General features: G+C 41.4%; 6 protein-coding genes and 2 non-coding genes across 8 annotated transcripts; 3 read left to right on the top strand and 5 right to left on the bottom strand.

Moving 5' to 3' along the window:
- Positions 1-39: 39 nt before the first annotated feature.
- V1512DRAFT_293258 (putative adipose-regulatory protein-domain-containing protein) lies at positions 40-2,012 on the top strand. Its single transcript, XM_066918328.1, has 3 exons — positions 40-489; positions 542-726; positions 772-2,012. The coding sequence occupies exons 1-3, from the start codon at positions 478-480 to the stop codon at positions 1,829-1,831; spliced, it is 1,257 nt and encodes a 418-aa protein (XP_066769311.1). The 5' UTR covers positions 40-477; the 3' UTR covers positions 1,832-2,012.
- Positions 108-204, top strand: V1512DRAFT_t60. Its single transcript has one exon. It is a non-coding gene; the product is annotated as a tRNA-Ser (tRNA).
- Positions 1,817-4,671, bottom strand: V1512DRAFT_268100 (glyoxal oxidase N-terminus-domain-containing protein). Its single transcript, XM_066917402.1, has 2 exons — positions 3,256-4,671; positions 1,817-3,205 (listed from the first exon to the last, which is right to left on the bottom strand). Exons 1-2 carry the CDS (start codon positions 4,440-4,442, stop codon positions 1,897-1,899), a joined length of 2,496 nt encoding a protein of 831 aa, XP_066769310.1. The 5' UTR covers positions 4,443-4,671; the 3' UTR covers positions 1,817-1,896.
- Positions 4,672-4,770: 99 nt separating this feature from the next.
- V1512DRAFT_255311 (t-SNARE) lies at positions 4,771-5,827 on the bottom strand (the record flags this gene model as incomplete). The annotated part of the gene is made up of 2 exons (XM_066914800.1): positions 4,771-5,549; positions 5,602-5,827. The coding sequence occupies 2 exons, from the start codon at positions 5,825-5,827 to the stop codon at positions 4,771-4,773; spliced, it is 1,005 nt and encodes a 334-aa protein (XP_066769309.1).
- A 141-nt stretch (positions 5,828-5,968) lies between these two features.
- On the bottom strand, positions 5,969-13,177 carry V1512DRAFT_255310 (uncharacterized protein; the record flags this gene model as incomplete). Its single annotated transcript, XM_066914799.1, has 5 exons — positions 5,969-9,135; positions 9,180-9,351; positions 9,396-10,558; positions 10,605-10,763; positions 10,810-13,177. The coding sequence occupies 5 exons, from the start codon at positions 13,175-13,177 to the stop codon at positions 5,969-5,971; spliced, it is 7,029 nt and encodes a 2,342-aa protein (XP_066769308.1).
- A 217-nt stretch (positions 13,178-13,394) lies between these two features.
- On the bottom strand, positions 13,395-14,235 carry V1512DRAFT_268092 (Prefoldin subunit-domain-containing protein). The gene is made up of 4 exons (XM_066917401.1): positions 14,070-14,235; positions 13,823-14,013; positions 13,702-13,772; positions 13,395-13,652 (listed from the first exon to the last, which is right to left on the bottom strand). Exons 1-4 carry the CDS (start codon positions 14,082-14,084, stop codon positions 13,531-13,533), a joined length of 399 nt encoding a protein of 132 aa, XP_066769307.1. The 5' UTR covers positions 14,085-14,235; the 3' UTR covers positions 13,395-13,530.
- A 28-nt stretch (positions 14,236-14,263) lies between these two features.
- Positions 14,264-17,869, top strand: V1512DRAFT_230541 (RIC1-domain-containing protein). The gene is made up of 9 exons (XM_066913958.1): positions 14,264-14,672; positions 14,728-15,020; positions 15,066-15,303; positions 15,361-15,557; positions 15,610-15,967; positions 16,017-16,370; positions 16,423-16,687; positions 16,736-17,121; positions 17,168-17,869. The coding sequence occupies exons 1-9, from the start codon at positions 14,481-14,483 to the stop codon at positions 17,768-17,770; spliced, it is 2,886 nt and encodes a 961-aa protein (XP_066769306.1). The 5' UTR covers positions 14,264-14,480; the 3' UTR covers positions 17,771-17,869.
- Positions 17,870-19,827: 1,958 nt separating this feature from the next.
- Positions 19,828-19,899, bottom strand: V1512DRAFT_t59. The gene has a single exon. It is a non-coding gene; the product is annotated as a tRNA-Cys (tRNA).
- Between the last annotated feature and the right edge of the window lie 9 nt (positions 19,900-19,908).

Here is a 19,908-nt window from a genome sequence, read left to right as displayed (position 1 = left end):
CCTAGTTATGCACTTGTATTAATACATTAAAAAACGATTGGAAAACATAACTCTTCTTTGAACTCTCGGGGTTTAAACCGGCTTGTCGCTTAACAACTAGAAGAAATGGCACTATGGCCGAGTGGTTAAGGCGAAAGACTCGAATTTAATGATTCCGGTATCTTTTCTCGTTTCGAGGCGCAGGTTCGAGTCCTGCTGGTGTCGATCGTTTTTGCTGTGCATTTTTTAAATATGGTTTTTTGCGAATAATTTACGAGTAGGTTACAGCTGATAAAATATAAAAATATAAAAATAACTGGTAGTTTTATATTTTGATTGAGGTATTGTTAATACTTCCTTGTTACGTTGCCTTGCTACATACAATTTATCACCAGAAAATTAAGCGCATGCGGCTCAGCTGCCCTTTTTCCAAATTTTACGATTAATTTGATAACAATTTAATATTTAGGAGCAATTCGAATACTAACTAGCGTAACTATGAACCTTTTTGTAAGTGTTGCTGTTAACTTTGGAATTGCAGCTGGGTCGTTAACGTCAGCAGTTGCCGTTTGTGTCACCTATCAGACTATTGTTGTCCAGAGGCTTGCTAAAGGCGTACATTCGCATGGCATTGGCAGCAACCACAAGCCTAACTTTGTTCGTGTTTGCTGTGATTGCTTACATTGCTTTTTATCACACATATGTGCCTTTCGATCAAATACGAACGCCGTTATACTTTGATTATTCGTAAGTACAAATCGATTTTTTTCTTTGTTACTGATGACGGCTTAGACGAAATCCTTCATCGACATTTGCAAAGTCGTCTGGTTCTTTGTTTGCTGACCAAGTCTATTTGGTTTCAATCGAGTTAAGTATTCCGCGTACACCGCACAATAGACAAATGGGAAATTTTATGCTTGAGTTACGAGTTTACGATTCTGATCCTCTAGCAGTAATCGCCGAATCGACTGATTTTCCTGTTGATCGGCTAACGTCGCTGTCTCCGCATAATTTAGCACTACTTTCATCTGCCTCTGATACTGTAGCTGGTGTACTGCACAACATAACATTGATGCACTCACGAAGACCTGCAATTATCACTTATAGATCTGACTTGTTGGAAGGGCTGGAGACCGTTTTTTTGTTTCCTTTACTTGTCTCAGGGATCACAACACAGAGTGAGCGGCTCAACGTGGAAATGGGCTCATGGGTAGGCAGTAATCATAAAATGCCACAGTATGTTGCTGTAGAAATTCACCGCGATCTACAGGTGTACGGCGCTGAGCTTGTGTGGGACGTCCGTTGGTCGGGAATTCGATGGTTGATGCGAAAGTTTTATGTGACAACATTTATTATTGGTGTTTTGAGCTTTTGGACCATTGAGTTAGTTGGAGCATTGCTGTCATGGTTTTTGGTATCTTCACTAATGTTTCCGGATTCGTTAGCGCAAGATCTAGCAGGTAAAGAGCAAACTGACAAATTAGACAATACTGTTGGAAGTAGTAGTTGCCGCAAGGAAAGCTCAGTGACTTCAGTGGCTGCGGAGGGCGTTTTAGAGAAATTTGATGTGGGAATAAGGCAAATTAGTCCGTCATTGGAAGGCACTGAGACGGAACTCGAGAACAACGAGGACCATATCCTATCGCCATTAAGTCCTACAGACAGAGGCGACTTGGCTCTATTTGAGTCTAGTGAGTTAGGGAGTGAGACTTCAACTACGATTACATCCACTAGTGCTAGTATCATTGCCGATAGCGGAAAAGGTACTGGTTCTCAGTTTCGGCAAGAAAGCAATGACGAAAATAAGAGCGAACAAAGACGGAAAACGTACAGAACCGACCTGTTAACCTAAACTGCATATTTAACAACTATATAGTACAAATATACAAACAAGCGCGAAGCTGAGTCTCTCCGAGTTTAAAACGAGTCGTTTAAATTCACGTAGACTGTTTTTCCAACGCTGGGAATACCGTCGGCGACTACAAATAGTAAATAAGGACCTGGTGGCAAAACAGACAAAAACTCTTCTGTTGGCATAGATACTGTCAACTTTTGACTATCTCCTTTGTTCGCTCCCGACTTAAAGCCTGTATAGTCCAAGTAAACCATACGATGACCCATGTGTACTGAGTGGGTAACAAATCCCCCATGATATAAAACCACTTTCAAGTTCAGTGTCTCTTGTTTCCCCTCTGTATAAGTGAGGGTAAAGTTGTGGCCATTTGCAAGAGTATCTGTTGACGTCATGACGGATACTGGTCTAATAGTGCGATTGCTGCCCATTAAATACGGCGGAGTAAAGACCTCTACCCGAAATTCTGTAACATAAGGTGTGAATTCTTCCGGTTGCAAAACAGGCATTTCCACTGGGTTTGAGCCTGCAACCATAATTGTGCCATCAGGTACAAGCAAGGCAACCGAGTGGTACAATCTAGGAATAGTCGATTTCGCAAGAACCGTGAACCGTGAACCAGTCTTAGCATTTGGATCATAAAGTAATGCATCGAGGACGGGTTCTCTTGAGAGATTAAAACCTTGAGCACCATAGTGGCCTCCATTGAGCCAAACAGAAGTTCCGTCGGGTAAAAGAACAGACTCGACCATATCACGAGCAAACGGCATGCCTTCCAACTCCCAGGAAGCGCTGTCTGATTCTGGACGAATCCTACCGCAACTAGCATCCGTTGGAGAAGTTATGTCTTGATACGATCCACCACCGCAAATCATTATTTCAGCGCCGTAGTCGTTGTCTGAAGAAAGTGGCAGCATGACCGATCCACCAGTATTAGGATAAGTACGATAGTCACCAGGCAAATCAGGCAACTGTAATACAGTGGTGTTTGTGTCGACATCAAATATCTCGCTGGACTTGGAAACAAAAACAAACAACTTGCCAGACCGCAATAAGTGAATAAAAGGATACATATAGTAAGGCTGATTATGCTCAAGGATGTACATTGGAACGCTACCACTAACAGACTTCCCAGTTTTGTCTAGCAATTCCCACGTTGGATTGTTATTTTCCGGAACAGTGGGATCAAGACCATTTAAACTACCACTGGCAACAAAAATACGACCGTCCGCAAGTGTCTGAGCCGATGGATACCAGCGTGCAGAACTAAGTTTGTTTCCGGGTTCTGTCCAATCTTGGCCAGTGTTGGATCCATTCAAAAATCGTTTAAGATAACGAATTCCATCAAGCCCGCTGGTCACAGTGGGGTCAACCCTAAGCATATTTAAATTTCGATTGTCATTAATATATAGTTCACAGCTTACCATGGCAAGTCAGCATTTCCACCAACAGATACAAGATCGCCATTAGCCAAGAATGCGCCCGCTGAACAAAAAGCGTTTGTTCTATACGTAAGTGCAGTGTAAGTATTAGTATCTGGATCGTATTCAGAAGAGTAAGCAAAATAGCCAGATGGAAGCAAGGCCTGGGTGTAATCTTCAACCTTGTCTAGAAAGACGACACGGCCGTTTGGAAGCAAAGCTGCATGCATTGCAGGTACTCCTGACTGACCCACTATGTCAAAAGTACCTGCATCATCTCCTACCGCTATTTGTGCAGTTGTCTCACCCGGGACAGGGATGAAAGGTGCTAGACAGTCACCTGACTGGCAACCGGAACCACAATGCGACGACGAGTTTCCACAATAACCATATTGAGAGCAACATGATCCAAATGACCAGTCACCGCATACAGTACCTCCGTTTGCAAGTCCACATGTGCCATCCGTTGTTACAGGCAAAGTTGAGTGAGCAGCCGGTGCGACAGTAGAGACTGATGGTTTTCCTAGCACCGGTTCGGCTGATGTTAGTGAAACTAAACTTCTGGGTGATCCCGATGTGTTCAACGTTGTCCCTGTTGTTGAAGATCTCGTTACTAACGGTTCCGATAAATGAACTGTTGAGAAGACGGTTGAAGTAAGAATCACTACTGAAGGTGACAAACACACATTACTCGATGATTCAGACACACTTTGAATGGCAGCAGTGAGAGAAGACGAAGATTCACCACAAAATTCAGCAGTCGAACCACAATATCCGTAAACCGAACAGCATTCGCCTATGGGACAAACCGTATCAAAGTAGCCAGCTCCGCATCTGCCATTATCTGAAACAGACCCGGCAGTTGGCAGACCCAACGAGGCGTTACATGACGCAATACACGAAGCGACGCAATGCGTATATGACCGTCCACACCAGCCTGCTGACGAGCAGCACTCAGATTCGGGACAGGTCGCATTTGAGAAGTCAGGCCCGCATCGACCATCAACCGAGATTGTGCGAGCTCTAAAATTTTTACTAGACACGCATGAGAGTGTTGTTGTATCACAATGCTGGCCTCGTGGACAAGAAGCATCATTTATTAAACATGATAGCTTCAAAGGCGGGAATTTGAGAGAGTTTGAAGTTTCGAGAAAGAAAGCTGAGAGCAGCAAGAAGATTAATGTGAGCATTTCGAAAGCAATAACACTTCACAAGGCCACGCATATGCTGTGACAAGTGTATTGCTTATATACGTTATTATTTATCATCTAAACCGTTCTTGAAGCAAAGAGAATTGTCTTTATTTTGAGGCTTTGTCGTCTGATCTCATCAAGATGGTAAGCACGAATAGGGGAGTACTCGCGTAAAAAGGTATTGATATCACGAAGTCTAATTACGTCTGCATTCTGCAGAAGCGTTCCCAAAATAATTTGTCTGTGCATCAAAGAAACCTCAAAGTCGTTGTGATTTACTTTTTATATTTTATTTTGTAACAAGCGTTTAAGAGTTATAACATTTTTAACTAACAAGTACCCAAAGCAGAAAGAAAACAACAACAATTCCAAACACCCGAACCATCAACCACCTATTAGAAGAAACAGTAGCAAAATACTTTAGCAACTCTCTTTGTGCCCCTGAAATGTTCATCGAAATGTCCTCTGTATCTGCATCAATACGTTGCACAACCTCATTTTGTTCTGCAACCATTGTAGCTAGTTGAGAAAAGATTCCACCCAATTCGTGGATTGTACTTTCAATCGCTTCAATTGCTGTGTCTCGCTCGCTCAAATAAGGATCTCGCATTTCTTCCATTTGTACTAGACTCTGTTGCTGATCTGGTAACGTCAAAAACTCCCGGTTTTCTCCGTTGTCATTGTCAGTGGAACCACTCCCACCATATGGATTCTCAAGACTACTAGTCCCATTGACGCCGCTTGATTTAGTGCCGTACAAAGGCGAGGCTGGCGTAGTCAAGCCCGTTGAAGCTGATGACGCCGATGATATGAATTGCTCAGTTCGAGACCTTGAGGCTTGTATATTTTTAGTCCGCACTTCAAGTACGTCTTTAAATCCACTGGTGACATCTGTCAATTTGCCCTGCAATAAAACCACTACATTTTCTGAGTGCTCATCCAGTTGACTCTCGCCTTTCCTTCCCCAATGTTTTTTACCATGCTTAACATAAGTCTGAAGCTCTGAAATGCTGTGATTAATTTTAGCCAAATCTTGTCGAATTACAAATGTCAGTTCTGAAATCTCAACCGGTCGATCATCAAATAAAGTCTTCCGCTTAGCCACTAGTAACAATGTGTTAGCTTAAATTCGGTTCCCAAAATCAATCAAACTTACATTGCGTAAGCCTTTGTAATCTCCCCGTGACCGCATTGATATCTTTCGATATTGTTAGAGCCCTGCGAGTAAACTCAGTTCGGCCTCCTCTATCGCTTTCATTTGTTCCTAATCCCGAATTCACAATCTGATTTCTCGACATAGACGCTGTTGTATTACTCATTCTTATTACAGCTTCAACACAAGACCGGTATTCTGACGTGCGGTCTTGCATCGCGATCGCCATTTTTGCAATTTTTACTCTTAATTGCTGCTAAAATACGGTTCTTTCAGACGACTATGAACACGCAGTTCAAATTTACACGTCTCCCCTAACCCTGTGTCATTACAGACGTCTTCGACGTACCCCTAAAATTTATACAAGTGACTAATGTAAATCTGACTTGAATATCATGTCCCCGTTCAGTGTCCACAGAAAAACCATGAGTCCATCGCTTGTTACAATTTCCCCCGTTTCGTCGTTGATTGCCACTGATTTGATCGGCCCGTTGGGCAAGTGTCCGTCGTGCTTAAGCTCTCGCACAAAGCGTAATCTGTTAAGATCCCATACTAGCACAACTCCGTCTTCTGATGCGCTTACAATTGCGCTGAATGATCGAGATATGTCCAAAGATACAATTGGACTGGTATGGCCCCGTAGCGTTGCTTTAAACTGAACTTCCATCGACTTTGCACTTCCTTGCATTCGCCACACGCAAAGCATACAATCGTAGCCTGCAGTTACTAGTGTTCGTGCATCTGCAATTCTAACGCATGTAAGGCGCTCCTGATGCAATTGCTCGGCCTGACCAATTAATTTCCCATTTTCCATAAGTTTAAACCGGACGCCATTGTCGCAAAAACCCCACTCAACCATGCGCTCGTTATCAGGTGGAACCGAACTGTAGAACGATGAAGTGGATTTTAGTTCTAGCATTCTTTTGAGCACCGCAGCGTCTTTCTGAACTTGAAATGGCAACTGTTTTGTGACTTCTTTTGGTTGATGGGGTCGAGTAAACACTTGGTGCGGTGTTTGACCAAAATTATGTATAATTCCTATCGTCGCTATCCGTTCTAGTGGATCTTTGATTTTATCCAATTCTATCGCGCCGTGATAACTTAAATGATGAAACACATTTGTGGCCTCAACAGCCGTCTCTCCACGTTGCTTGAATCCAAACACCAAGTCGATCCACTCATGTAAATGTTGGCTGACGTATTCACTCTCCAGTGCTTCCCTGTTCTTTTGGATGAAAAGCCTTGCATCTCCCTTTGCCCACCGCGGAAGCTGTACGTCTCCAATTTCCAGGCCAGTGTTCTGTAATGACCCAAATTTGAAGTCATTTGAGTTCGCAAGAAACTCCGGTAAATAAAAAAATTCTGGAATTAATTCGCGAACATCGGTTGTGTTGTCCCGTGATGCGCTATGCCATGCCAGCTCAATTGAATAGAACAAGCGATCTGCATGATCAAAGTGACCACCTTGTAGTAACAAGTATGATTGAACAAAAGGCTCGAGTCGAATCAGATAGGACGACACAATCATAGCAGACGAAAAATGAGTTCCATAATGGAACGGCGGCGACGAGCTATCGCTTGTTTCTGCTAGTGCTTGGTATCGTTCTCGAAACTCGCTCTCGCGCTCAGGTGTCTGCGCGCCCATAGGTTTAGAGAGATCGCGAAAAGACGCAGGATTTGTAAGATCAAGCTCTTCACTTGTGTAATCAGCGATCACCCACGGAAAGACCGGATACTGCGTAAGATCGTTATATGTCCGACCAGCCATAGTATTGACGAGCATCAAATAATAGAAGTTTGAGATTTCGCCCTTTATCCATCGTCTAGTCGCCAGATTAGAGTTGTTAGCTTGAAAAACATTTGCAATTTTTCCAAGCTGCCCTGCAATCCCACTTTGCAGTGACGATGTCAATGTCGTGCGCCACAGTTCATCAGAAAATGCAGCTCCGGAGTTTGTGTTGCTAACAGAAACTTTTGCTTGAAGCTTGTTATGTATCTGATCTCTTTGTTTGACAGATAATGCAGTAATCAAAAAACTTCTTCCGTCCGCAAAAAAAAACTCAAGAGCAACATTGCGAAACAGAAACTGTCTTCTCGATATTGAAACAAGATCATCCAACGCCCAATGTCTCGTATCATGTTGGCGGTCGTCTCCAGCATTCCGTTTATCTGATCCCGCAATAGTTTGTTGATAAGGGTCCCGCTCTTGAGTTGGGGCTTCCCATAGATTTACAATCTCTCCATCGCTTCGCTGAAAGAAATTATCAATTAGATATAAGTTGTTGCGGCCTTGGATTAGCAAGCCCTCAACCGACTGAAGACCTATAATCCGGCACACGTTCCACAAATCAACAACCGAATCGCTTTGTTCTAAGCTTCTTAGAACCTTGCGGTTTTTATCTTCGTAACCGTCTTCTTCAGTCGCCTGGCCTCTTGGATCCTCAACAATCTCAAAGCCTTCATCATTCTCTCCAACAGCGGGTGTAGAAGATTCTCCTTTCTCAATACCATCCAGATTCAACTCCGAAATATCTTCTGATTCATTTGGCAGTAATCTGCTAACTTCTGAATTCGAACTCATCTGTGATTTATCATTTTCACGAGCTAGATACTTCATGATACTAGAACGAGTGTCTGGCATCATACGCTTTCTCATTCTCTCGCGACCTTCTGTCAAATCAAGTCTCCACCGTTGCTCTTTGCCATCGGCTATGACGCCTCGTGGTCGCGTGAGATCAATTTCTAATTTGGCGTACTCAGAAGACAAAAACGTCAAAGTATCTTGATGATCTTGAACATTTCGCCTAAACTTTACGTGTTCTGCGTGATGAATAGCAGACTGCCAATGCTTAAGCGCGCTTTTGTGCTCAAGATAAAGAGAGCGATTAGAACTGTCTTCGTGCATGGTCTGACGTAGACGTTCACGTCGTTTAACAGTGCGACTTTTTGTGATTTCTTCTGATGCTTTAGTTTCCGAAACAACAAAACTCTCCCAATCCTTGGCAACAGCACATAAGAATATTTCGTCTAAAGCGGTATGATTCCTATCGATCCAGTCAAGAAATGCAGAGTTATCAATTTCTATCAATTTTTTAAACCCTTTTGATAGTTCTCTGCTTTCAGCCGTCTTGAATTGGTCCAAGACAAGTGATGTTTCAATTGGCTTATGTACCAAAACCATTCGCCAGTTATCAACGGCAAGATTCCTTACACGATCATTCGTACTTATAAGTTGCCTGTATAGCATATAGCAAATAAGTTTTATCATACCATCGTCAGTAAAAGCAGGAGATAGAAGAACGTTTTGCCAATAGAGTATTTTTTCCAAAAACTCAACAACGGAGTTTGGCTGCGCCTGAGTGTCTTCCAGTTCAGACAGCCGAAACAGGACCAATTTCATAAAGGTCGTTCTCAGTCCCAAAACCACGAAGTGTCGCATTTTCACTACCTTAAGGCTTTCTATGTCCGGCTGCTGAAGATATTCAATCACACGACCAAGAAGATCAATTGATGGCTCAGCTCCGCCAAGAAACCAGCCTGTACTAATGAGTAAATTGCAGATTCAAATCCGGTATTCTCACCATTGAACACAGAATCCATAAGTTGTTGGGCAAACTTCCCAAAATTCGTAAGTAAGCGAGAATCACATAACATGGACATATTTAAAAATATTGTGGTATTGAGTTGCGAAACAGTGTTTCGAAACAAATAAGTTTCAAAATAGATTTGGAATTCTTGAAACGTAGGCGGAATCTGTGCATAAGTACATGGCAAATAAAAACTGCTCGGTCTCATACCAGTATCGAAATATTTAATTCAGAAAAATCTCTCCGTGTCAGAATCTGATTCACAAAAACAGCAACAACTATCTCCAACAAGCCCTCAATAACCGTATCGACAGCGTTGACTTCACGAAGACTAGTTCTTCGTCCTTTTGATAAAGGCAAATGCTTTATAGAAAAGTCAGTAGATAAAGAGGGTTCCTCCTTAGAGGAAATCAGAACAAAAGATGAACCGCGACGGAGAGACGCTGCTCTTGGACGCTCTCCAGGTGCAGATTGGCTTGAGTGACTTGGACTTGGTACTCTTACTGTTTTCATTATCTGAGCTATACCACTTCCTGATGCTGGACGCACAACTACATCACCGCCATCAAAAGTCAAAGCCACATCCCGCGAATGCAGTTCAATTTCGGGACTTACTGACTCTGAATTGCATATGACCGGAAAAAGTATCTCAAGTATTTCCTGAACAAAAGTTGGCGAGGCACAAAAATCTTGAAACGCAGGACAAGATGCTTGCATCTCGGCCAAAAATTGAGTTAACACTTGTAAATAGTGCGCAAATATTTTTAATTCTGGGCGGTTTTGCGCAACTTCAGATGTAGCTTGACCTTTCTTATCCTCGCGACCTAACACTGAAATCTTGTCTTGTTTGTGTTCTTCCGTAATTATTGACAATACACCAGTTTTAAGCATCGCTCCTATAACTGTGAACATTTCTGAATACCGTACAGCAGCTCTTCCGCCTTGTCTGAACATTTCAAGCAAATGAAACAAGTCCAACGAGTCGGTGATTTCCAATGTAGCAATATCAACTCCAAACAATACTGCTAAACAAATCGGCCACAACTGCGGGATGCTCCATCTTGATTTCAATCTCTCTTTCATAATCACAAATCCGCCATTTTTTGAAGAAAATTTAGTCACATAACTTGATCCATGAATGACAAGCAATCTTGCTAAAATCTTGGTACCGGAAATTACTGCTCTACTGTCGTCTTGAGCGAGTAAAAACAAAACCCACTTGTTGGTGACAGTCCGTGCAAATTTTTTCATGGTCGCCGTCGAGACTGGGTCACATAACACTTCAGTAAAAGTCTGCAACACCATATATCCTACTTCAGTTTGAGGCACTGAAGCAGAGTCTCTCTTATCTTCACCCTTTGTATCAACTATATCTATTTTGTCAGAATCCTGTATTACAAATCTCTAATTGACCCTTACTTTCGTTGAAGGCGTATGTGACGAATAAAGACAGTGATCTCATAACTTCGGCGGATACGTTGGTCTGAATAATCCTCTTTAATGCGGGTATAAAATATCCGAGTGACTCTCTGGTAAATGTCTCAGCTTTTAGCGTTTGCAGAAACTTCTTGACGATCCCTAAATTCGTGAGTTGTCTGATTTTCAGATTCGCATTAGCACTCACGCATTTTTGTGAGTCTCTTCGCATTATATGAATGATACTTGCTTTGCAAACCAAACACATAAAACTGGTCAAAATAAAATCTCAAAGTATCGATATCGGCACCCTTCCAGATGTCAAAGTCAACAAGTAGCGTTCTGTAAGCAAGAGGATTGATTATAAGTGAATCCAATGGTTCATCAAAGTTGTAACCAACAAACTCTAGTATAATTTTTAACAGCTTCTGGTCTATGAATTTGGCGGTAACTTTAGTTTTGATGATATTTGCAAGTAAAGCAAATCCATGAACCCGTTCCATATCATCGGAATTGCGCCAATTTTCACGAAGAAGCTCAAAAGTTATTGACACTGCTCGACAAAGTTGCTCTGGAGTTTCGGCAAGTTCGGTCATCTTCAAACCCAAGGCAGATCCACCAAGACGCCAAGCACAGTCGTCCAAAGCTTGAGGAAGAACAGCAGTTGGATCACCAGTATCAAGACCAATGCCATTGGGCGAAGAAAACGCTATATTTATATCAGGAATTGCAGCATTTACAACAAGCAAATGGCTCCGGCTCAACATATGTATGTTCTTAGGTGCCAAACGAAACCCATGATCGTCTTGCAAACTAGCAGGGTCGATAATATTCTTCCCGTGAATGCCAAGAAGTATTCTGGATTCCGATGGCAAGTTAGAAGCTCTGCCACGAAATGCGCTGGTTATATCACTGCTTTCTTGAACGTTCAGGTCAAGCCTCTCGTTTCTCAAAGTCAACGCCGCCGAGGCCTCGTATGTTTGAAAACTAGCTAACGACTCCTGATAATTCCCATAATACCGTGGGCCCAGTCTATAGTGAACAGCCAAGACATCATCTGACAGAAGCTCTTCAAAGATGTAAAGAGATGCCAACCTCCAAACTGATCGAATTTGCTCACGAGCGGGACCGGAAGCCAAATCGGCCGGTGTTCCAATAAAAGCCTGGGCAGCCCCATCGTAAGCGGGACTTGATGGATAAGGACATTTGGTTGCTTCGACAAATTCGCCATTGACATATAATGAAGCCTTGGAGGCCAAGCTGACTCTAGAGCGCTTATGGGCGATACAAATAAAGTACCATTTTCCTGGCTCAAACGAAACTGACTTAAACCTTACCGAACCTCTTGTAGAGGTAATTGATGTCTGCAGAATCAATTTTCTTGTTTCTTTTTCTATGTAAACGAGAGTGAAACACCGCTGGGAGTTATCAAAAACGCCGAAAAGCGTTGTGTGATAGTTAGCGTCGTACTGATCAAGTTTAATCCAAGACGTAAATGTATATCCCGTTGAAGCTGGAGGAAATGAACGGCTCAATGTGTTAAACTCTATAGCAGAGTGCCCATACAAAGACAGGTCAAATGCAATGTGCGCTGGTTCTCGTGACTTTTCTAATCCAAGTAAAAGCAGCTTAGAAGTTTCATCGGACGTCATCGCCTGTTGATAGAAGTCTTTGGCAGTGCGAGTAGATACTCCAAGTCCTATGAGCGATTTTGCTAGTCGTAAATACTCCAAACAGACTAGTCGGTTTAATTTCTGTGCAGTCCAGCACAGGGGTAAAATCGTGTCCATCAAACCTGTCCTATACAATGCAACTTGATTGTAAGACGATTTCTCAGCCAGTAATGTTAATGCGGCTACTGTAGCTACAGAAGAATAAACATCTTCGTGATGCAATTCCAACACAAGGTTGTGCATAAATTGAGTAGCCATTGCATTCCAGACAACAGCTCCAGATAGAGATGCTCTTATGCGGTCATAAACATAAGTGACGATTTTATCTGATTCAGACCCTTGTCTGAACAACGTATCAGTGCCACGCCCAATAGATACCAGCAAAGTATTTTTTGAAAAATCTGAAACAATAAACGAAATCAGAGTGCCGACTACTTGTCGAAATGCGTTTGGTAATAATACTGATCGTCTTATGAAACTTTCAATTTCATGAAAACCTATTTTTTCGTTAAAATATCTGCGATTTAGTGCCGAGTCAAACATAGCATCAGCGAAAACGTTGAAAGCTGATTTTAATAGCTCCAATTTTTCCAGCGTAGAATATGCGCCCTTCTCACTCAATCCATCAAGAGTCTCAAGAACCACTTCAAATCCCATAGAAAGACGAAAGACGTCTTTCGATTCAGGTATCGCGACAAGTTGAGTTTGCAGTTCATATAGGCCATGCAACCGGGATACCAAATTGTTATCACTTTTCAACAAATCCAGCAAAGCTCGGACGGGATGAGCTGCAGCGGAAACATTTATATTCGACACAACGGGAATTGCTGGCTGAGTGATCCTGGCTGGTGATGTATGTCTAGTTCCGGTGCCCGACGGCATGGGAGATAGAGAGTTCACCATCTGGTAGGTGACTTAAACATGCATTTGACTAGATACAATCAGTCCCATTAGCCAATAAAATGATTTCACCTGATCTAACCGTACAACAGAGGAGATTGCTGTTCAACACTCATGTTGGTTCCTACTAATGAAGTTGTACTTGGTAAGTCATCAAAATATTTGAGGTTAGGGGATTTACACATTGCTTTCCAAATTTTACTGTTGAGGTTGAGTTAAGTTTTTATCTCGAGAGTGACAATAATCTGCTGATTGGTACAATAAATATCATACAAACATTAGGACAATTGTAGCTGTTATAGCTGTCTCGCTGCTAGACGCTATATGTAACTCATTGGCAAAAGTACAATTGTGCTTTATCGCTCCAAATTGATAGCATTTCCAAATTTGTTGTAAAGCAATTCTTTTAATTGATCCATTCCTTCCTTAGTGATTTTAACTTTGGCTTCTAATTCTTCAAGATCACTGCTTGTAGTCTCTATAATCTAGTTAGAACACGGTTTAAGTGAAATTATTTTTCGCCCAACCAGTCGCTTGCTCAATTCTGACAACTGCTTCCAACTGTTTAATCCAGTAAAACGAATCTCCTATTTTATATCTGTAATTCAATCGTCAAAAGCTGGACGCAGCGTATTGTATGATACTTACGGCACCATATCATCCTCGTCAATAAGTTCGATTTCTGTACTTACATCCTCCAAATATTCCTGTTCGTCTTTTAATTTCTTCACAGCATCTTCAAACCCTGAAAGTCTTGAATTTAACTTGGAAAAGTCATTAATTTGTTGTTGATCTTCCCAGGATACCTGAACTTCTGGGGATTCCTGCCCGGCAGGTAGCTGATAAGTCAGTTAATATTGCGTTTTGTATAGGTGAAATTGTGCACAGTTTTTACCATTTGAAGACTCATAATCCTATTGACTGAATCGAAAAATACTTTAAGAACAAATTTATTGAAAATACGCACCGAGTATCAATCGTTACAGGTTTAGTTGGTTTCTCTATCCGGATGGCATATGAAACCTTAAAGTCCTCAGTCGCCAACTAATGGTTAAAGTTAACTTGAACTAATAACTTAACCTAAGTTAACGAAGTTATTCTACTAAACCATCTATATCCGTTGGCATAAATATCGACAACATCAATTTATAAGACTACTGATCTGCGAAAATATGTTACTAAATATGTATTAGAGAGGGGACTTATAATGTTCGAGACTTTTGTCTTCCTCGTTCAGTGCTTGTAAAGTCATTCGGAGCTAACAGCTACTTTATGTAACAAGAGATCATAATCAACACTTGCAAATATGTATTGGCCAATCTCAACACCGCGAGAATTTACGTTACCGCACCTGCAAAGTTTTAATCAGGCGGAGCAGAAGTTGGACTGTGACGCAAATTCAGCTGGAAGAGACTCTATCATTTCCGTCAAGTCATCAAAAAATGGAACCTTTTTTGGCATCGTCACAAAATCAACACTTTATGTGTACCAAAACAGGGTAATACGAATGAATACAGTAGTAGGGGCGTCTATTGCAATGCTGACTGGTGTAGCCTTTTGGACCAATTGCAGTCTGCTCTAGACCTGAACAGTCAATACGGGTGTACGGTACCAATGTTAATATTCTCATTCGTCCTGATAATCAGACCTTTATTGTTCAGACAACTTTGGGGTTTTTTTTAACTTATATTCTGCACAATAGCACTACAACTAGAGTAGCAAAATATTCATTTGACAATTCTGCGGGAATCCCATATGTGCTAGCGGGGCCCGGAGAAGAACAGGGTGTTAAGGAGGGGTCAATCAAATTTCGAATGGTGATTAAGATTGATGCTGGAATTGAGACGTAAGAATTTTGCAATTGCCTTGGTGGAGCGCTAATCTTTTACAGTGCTGTCGCCCTCGAAGACGAACTTCTAGTCTTGACATCAAATCCTCCAGCAATTCAGCTTATAAAATGGATTTCTGATAGCCGCGGTGGACCGCAGACACGTACTGTGCTACTCTCGCACTTGGAATGGTTTAATTTAAGAGGTCGAATAGTTTCTGCCGAATGGGAAAGGGCTATGGGTCTTTTTGGATGGATCAGTAGCAACGGGATGGCTTGGGCTGTGGTGAGGCAAACTTTGGTAAGAATACACTGTGAAGTCTGATCCTGTTTATCGTATAAAACTAACTTTCTGACGTCTTCACCTGCTCCAGACAAAGCGTCTAAATCCCACATTTTTTCTGGATACTGTTTTTACAATCCAAATAAGACAGGTAGCTCGACCGAGTCAGAGGCAGACCGTAGTGAAACGTCCTGTCTTTCAAAGAACGACACTTTTGCTGTAAATATAGCAATTAATTCTAGGTTCAGTCTAATCGGAGTTGGAACTGAAAGGTTAATGCATTACTACTATATCAATCGTTATTATTTGCTGATACTAGTTTAGTGGAATGGTACATATTTATAGTGTTCAAGACTATGCCGGTCATATACCATTAATGCGAACAATAATTGCGCCTAATTCAATATATGGTGGTGTTACTGTTGTCACTTGGTCCCCTGATGGATATTCTCTTTTTGTTGGTTATAGTCATGGCTGGGCGTTGTTTTCGGTCTATGGAAAACTTGTCTCTCACTCGATGCTTGCAGAAGGTGATTTGGTGCCGAATGATCATTGGCTAGCCGGAGTTCAAGAAGCAGTATGGCTTTCTAACGGGGCCGAACTACTTCTTGTTCCTGTAGATTCCTCAGAAATGTGGCTTCTAGAGCTTTCCAAATGGGGTCTCGCAGGTAGCTATACTTGGGTAGGACGGTTTTCAATTCATCACAAACATATGCTCAACACTAATTTAGGATAATCTTTCACGGACTATATTGTCTACAAGTGAGAAGCTTTTGCTTTATCGCGGACAAGATCAGTCTGATCTGACGACAATTTCTCATGAAGCAATTTTATGGCAAGAGATTGCCATTCCATACGCATATCTAACAAGCAATTGGCCAATCCAGCAAGTCTGTATCTCCGGAGACGGGCGATTTATTGCTGTAGCAGGCAAACGTGGATTAGGCCACTACAGTGTTTATACGGGTAAATGGAAGTTTTTTTCAAACGAGCAAATGGAAAATGAGTTTTCTGTTCATGGAGGAATGGTTTGGTTCAACAGTGTTCTGATTGTTGGTGTCCACACAGACCGAAATACTCACGAGGTAAGAAGCGTTGCTTGAATTTGGTGAAATTTTTTTAAATCAAATTTTATAGATTCGTGCGTACTCCCGAGATCGTGAGTTAAATCATTCATTAGTCATACACGCACAGCAACTTCCATCTTTGATTATACTACTGTCACTTGTCGGCGACTCGCTTCTCGTCTACACGTATAATAACACGCTATACGAATTTGTGATCTACAGCAATGCCTTCCAGTTTAGTCTTGAGCTAGTCGGACAGATATCATTCAATGGAATTGTGCATGCTCCTGCGCGAGTTCGGGCGATTAATTGGATACTCCCCGATGAGCAGTCAAGTAAGTAATTTTAGTGGATTGGGTTAGAGAGTTGCTTAGACTACTTAGAAATTGGAAACCCGATCAATGATATATCTTTGGCTACCATCGTGTTCCTCATCGACGGGAAACTCGTTATACTTTATCCGTTGTCTAAGGAAGGCGATTTGAAGTACGATATGAAAGTTTTAATGCAAAACGTCGAGTATTTCACCATTGTTACGAAAGGTGTGCTCAAAAATAGCATTTGGGCTTTTGACGGAAAATGCGTTATTGTTTGGCTAGAAGTTATGTTGCATCTCTCAAAGTCAGATTTTGTTCCCAGTCCAATTAGAATTGAAACGGATTTTTATCCTTTGTCGTTTTTATTTGAAAAGGGTATTATAATTGGTATTGAATCGAATTTTGTTCATCGACGCAATGTGTCTTTTACATACTCCGTCAACAGCACAAGGGTCAGTATATTAATTTGCTTGTTTTGTATTTTTGCTAATGTGTCAGACGCAGCTATTTATTCATCAGCTGTTGAAATATTATCTAGTATCATCTCGTGAAGCTGAAGCATTCCAACTAGCAAAATCTTTTAAGCATTTAACATATTTTGGTCATGCTTTGGAGATGATGCTGCATGATGCTTTGGATGAGGAAGCAGATAACATGCTACATTCGCAACAATCCGCTCTATCCAACGTTGTCAAATTTCTGAAAATGTTTCCTGAAATGCTAGATGTGATTGTTGGATGTACAAGAAAAACCGAGATGGCATCTTGGCATGTACTTTTTGAAATAGTTGGCTCTCCAAAAGAACTGTTTGAGATGTGTATGCGTCTTGGACAATTAAAAACCGCTGGCGCGTATTTACTTATTTTACACACGATGGAACAGTTGGAAGATTCTTCGGCCGATATGATCAGACTTTTTTCGGCAGCTGTTAAATCTGGCGATTGGGAATTATGTAAGGAGTTAGCACGGTTTTTGGCTGCCTTGGATAATACTGGGAAAACACTTGGCGAAGCAATAAAATGTATGCAGCTAGGATCCGAGTCAAATTTGTCAAACGCACGATTTTTGCTTTCAGAAGACGGTGCACCTCAAGACATATGATAAATGTATCAACTTTAAGTACGATAGCTGACTTATTGCACAAACGTCCAAGAACATTTTTCTGCGAACAGTGTGCTGTAGATGAACAACCGTAGTTACATCATCATTCATAACTTAACGCAGATCACATGCGAACTTTTAATCGCCCAATAATCGCCCAATCGTACCGTGTGACACTTTTGGAGTTTAAAGGACACGACGATTGTTATAAATATACGTAGTTATAAATCCAGCCGGCCCCACAGCTTCACCGGCCACCTTTTTTAAATTCTACTCTCCCAACTTCAAGACGCGTTTTCTCACTCCCACACAAATGGAAACTCATAGTTATTGAACTAAGATTAATTTTGCGATTGACGCAAATTTATATTGGCTGTTCTAATTGGCGATGGAAAACTGCGAATAGTTACAAAGGGTCTCGCAGTATAATCACCCACAAAATAACCGGAATGCATAGTAGAGCTTAAACATTCAACAAGAACCACCTCCTGACCAAGAGCGAGAAAAGTATACTCAATGAATGTATTTTGCAGCTAGGTTTAAAAAGATTTCTGCTTTGAAATCGTGACGTGCAAGATATGTCCAATTTACATTTGTCTATTCGAGACGCGTGTTCGATAATTAAAATAAAGTTTTAAATACGCTGAACAGGTTTATGAAACGTCAGTGTAAAACTACTAGTGACCGAGGATGGCGCTAGACGGTTTCTATATATGTATATACAAACAACTACATGCTTTCGTCTATGCGTCATCATAGAGCATGTTGAGACAGTTCGACGTATACTCGTCGTAATTTTTGGCGTACGTCGTCTGGAGTTACCCGGACTCAACGTACTTACTTCTGACGCCTGACATCATGAGTGGGCCCCACGATCCGAAATGGCAGACTTGCATACCGTGTGATGCCAAATCACCTCTGCTGCATAGACTTCAGCTAGATTAAGAGCATCCCAATTTATTCTAACAGGTATATAATGGGTTGATTCTGAAAATCTGTCGATGACCACTAATATAGCGTCAAAATCTTGGTCATCACATCTGTGAGATTTATTCTCACTTGTGGGTTGAATAATAGACTGTTTTAGAATGCTTTTTTAGTACGTAGTATCACTCTTGTAAATCGATAAACTCCTTAATTAATATTCAATTTCCCAAGTCTCCTGAACTAAATAGAGTTCTGGAGGTTTGAATAGGGTTCTGTCTTTGACCTTGAATAGCTCACGCAATTTCTAACTTAGAAATTCGGCGTTCTGAGATTTCTACAATCATTTTGATACGTTTTACATTCAAATACGTTAACTTTTGAGGTCGTAGTGTTAATCAATTTACCACATTAGCTTTGAATATTGAGCCTCATGACCTCCTGACTGACCCCTGACCTATATTGAAGGTTTAATTTTCGTATGATTTCTGTCGCTCTACTATTCCACGTTGTGATTTCTCACATACACTGCCAAACAGTTCTAACACAGTCATTTTTTGCGAGTGCTCCTCCGGCTTAGGCCTTTTCGCGCAACGCGGTAAGAAGAATCGACGCAATGTCACCATACAACCAAGTTTCTCGCGTGGAAGACACTTCAGGCATTGTTTTAAATGTAAGGATTTAAAAAATGAGTCCAAAAGTCAATGGAGAGGCTTCTGAAATGTATTGGCTGGACGCGAACTAAAAATTTCAAATGTGAACAAAAGTGCTTTATTTTTAAAGTTTAAAGATGACCTGGAACAGAGTTTGCTGTAAACGTTTGACGTAAACAGGGTCAGGCAGGATTGGATAAATTTCCAGCCATTTTGAGAATTTCTTCCCAGAGGTTAGGACAAATGTTTAAGGTTTTCCAGACATTTTAATGCGAACGCGAGAAAATGCGAAATGGACAACTGGGAGATTTCCGGTGGTAGTGTTATTTATTTGCAATGTACCATTTCCAACGTTTCTTGTGCGAAATGAACACGCCAGCAAATTTGAATTGACGGTACTATACCCTAGTTATGTCGTCTACGTGCACCATACATTCACTCAAACTCACTTTACTACGCCCGCAAACAAAAAATAAAAGAAGCTTGTAGCCGGATTCGAACCAGCAACCTCGGGATCTGCAATCCTACGCGCTGCCATTGTGCCATACAAGCTATCACAAA

Source organism: Lipomyces arxii (assembly GCF_038497795.1).
Source record: "Lipomyces arxii strain Phaff 12-163 unplaced genomic scaffold V1512scaffold_30, whole genome shotgun sequence".
In the NCBI taxonomy this organism is placed as follows: domain Eukaryota; kingdom Fungi; phylum Ascomycota; class Lipomycetes; order Lipomycetales; family Lipomycetaceae; genus Lipomyces; species Lipomyces arxii.
Note: the sequence above shows the minus strand (reverse complement) of the source record. Positions and strands in the feature narration are given on the sequence as shown.

Coding starts and splice junctions, on each gene's coding strand:
- V1512DRAFT_268092 (XM_066917401.1), bottom strand. Junction 13,773..13,822: donor GACGAGGATGATATGGTGCC/GTAAGTATCATA, acceptor ATTGAATTACAG/ATATAAAATAGGAGATTCGT. Junction 13,653..13,701: donor CAGAATTGAGCAAGCGACTG/GTTGGGCGAAAA, acceptor ACTAGATTATAG/AGACTACAAGCAGTGATCTT.
- V1512DRAFT_268100 (XM_066917402.1), bottom strand. CDS start 4,442: ATGCTCACATTAATCTTCTTGCTGCTCTCAGCTTTCTTTCTCGAAACT. Junction 3,206..3,255: donor GGAAATGCTGACTTGCCATG/GTAAGCTGTGAA, acceptor AAATATGCTTAG/GGTTGACCCCACTGTGACCA.
- V1512DRAFT_230541 (XM_066913958.1), top strand. CDS start 14,481: ATGTATTGGCCAATCTCAACACCGCGAGAATTTACGTTACCGCACCTG. Junction 15,304..15,360: donor CTGTGGTGAGGCAAACTTTG/GTAAGAATACAC, acceptor AACTTTCTGACG/TCTTCACCTGCTCCAGACAA. Junction 15,558..15,609: donor ATCGGAGTTGGAACTGAAAG/GTTAATGCATTA, acceptor ATACTAGTTTAG/TGGAATGGTACATATTTATA.
- V1512DRAFT_293258 (XM_066918328.1), top strand. Junction 727..771: donor CCGTTATACTTTGATTATTC/GTAAGTACAAAT, acceptor ATGACGGCTTAG/ACGAAATCCTTCATCGACAT.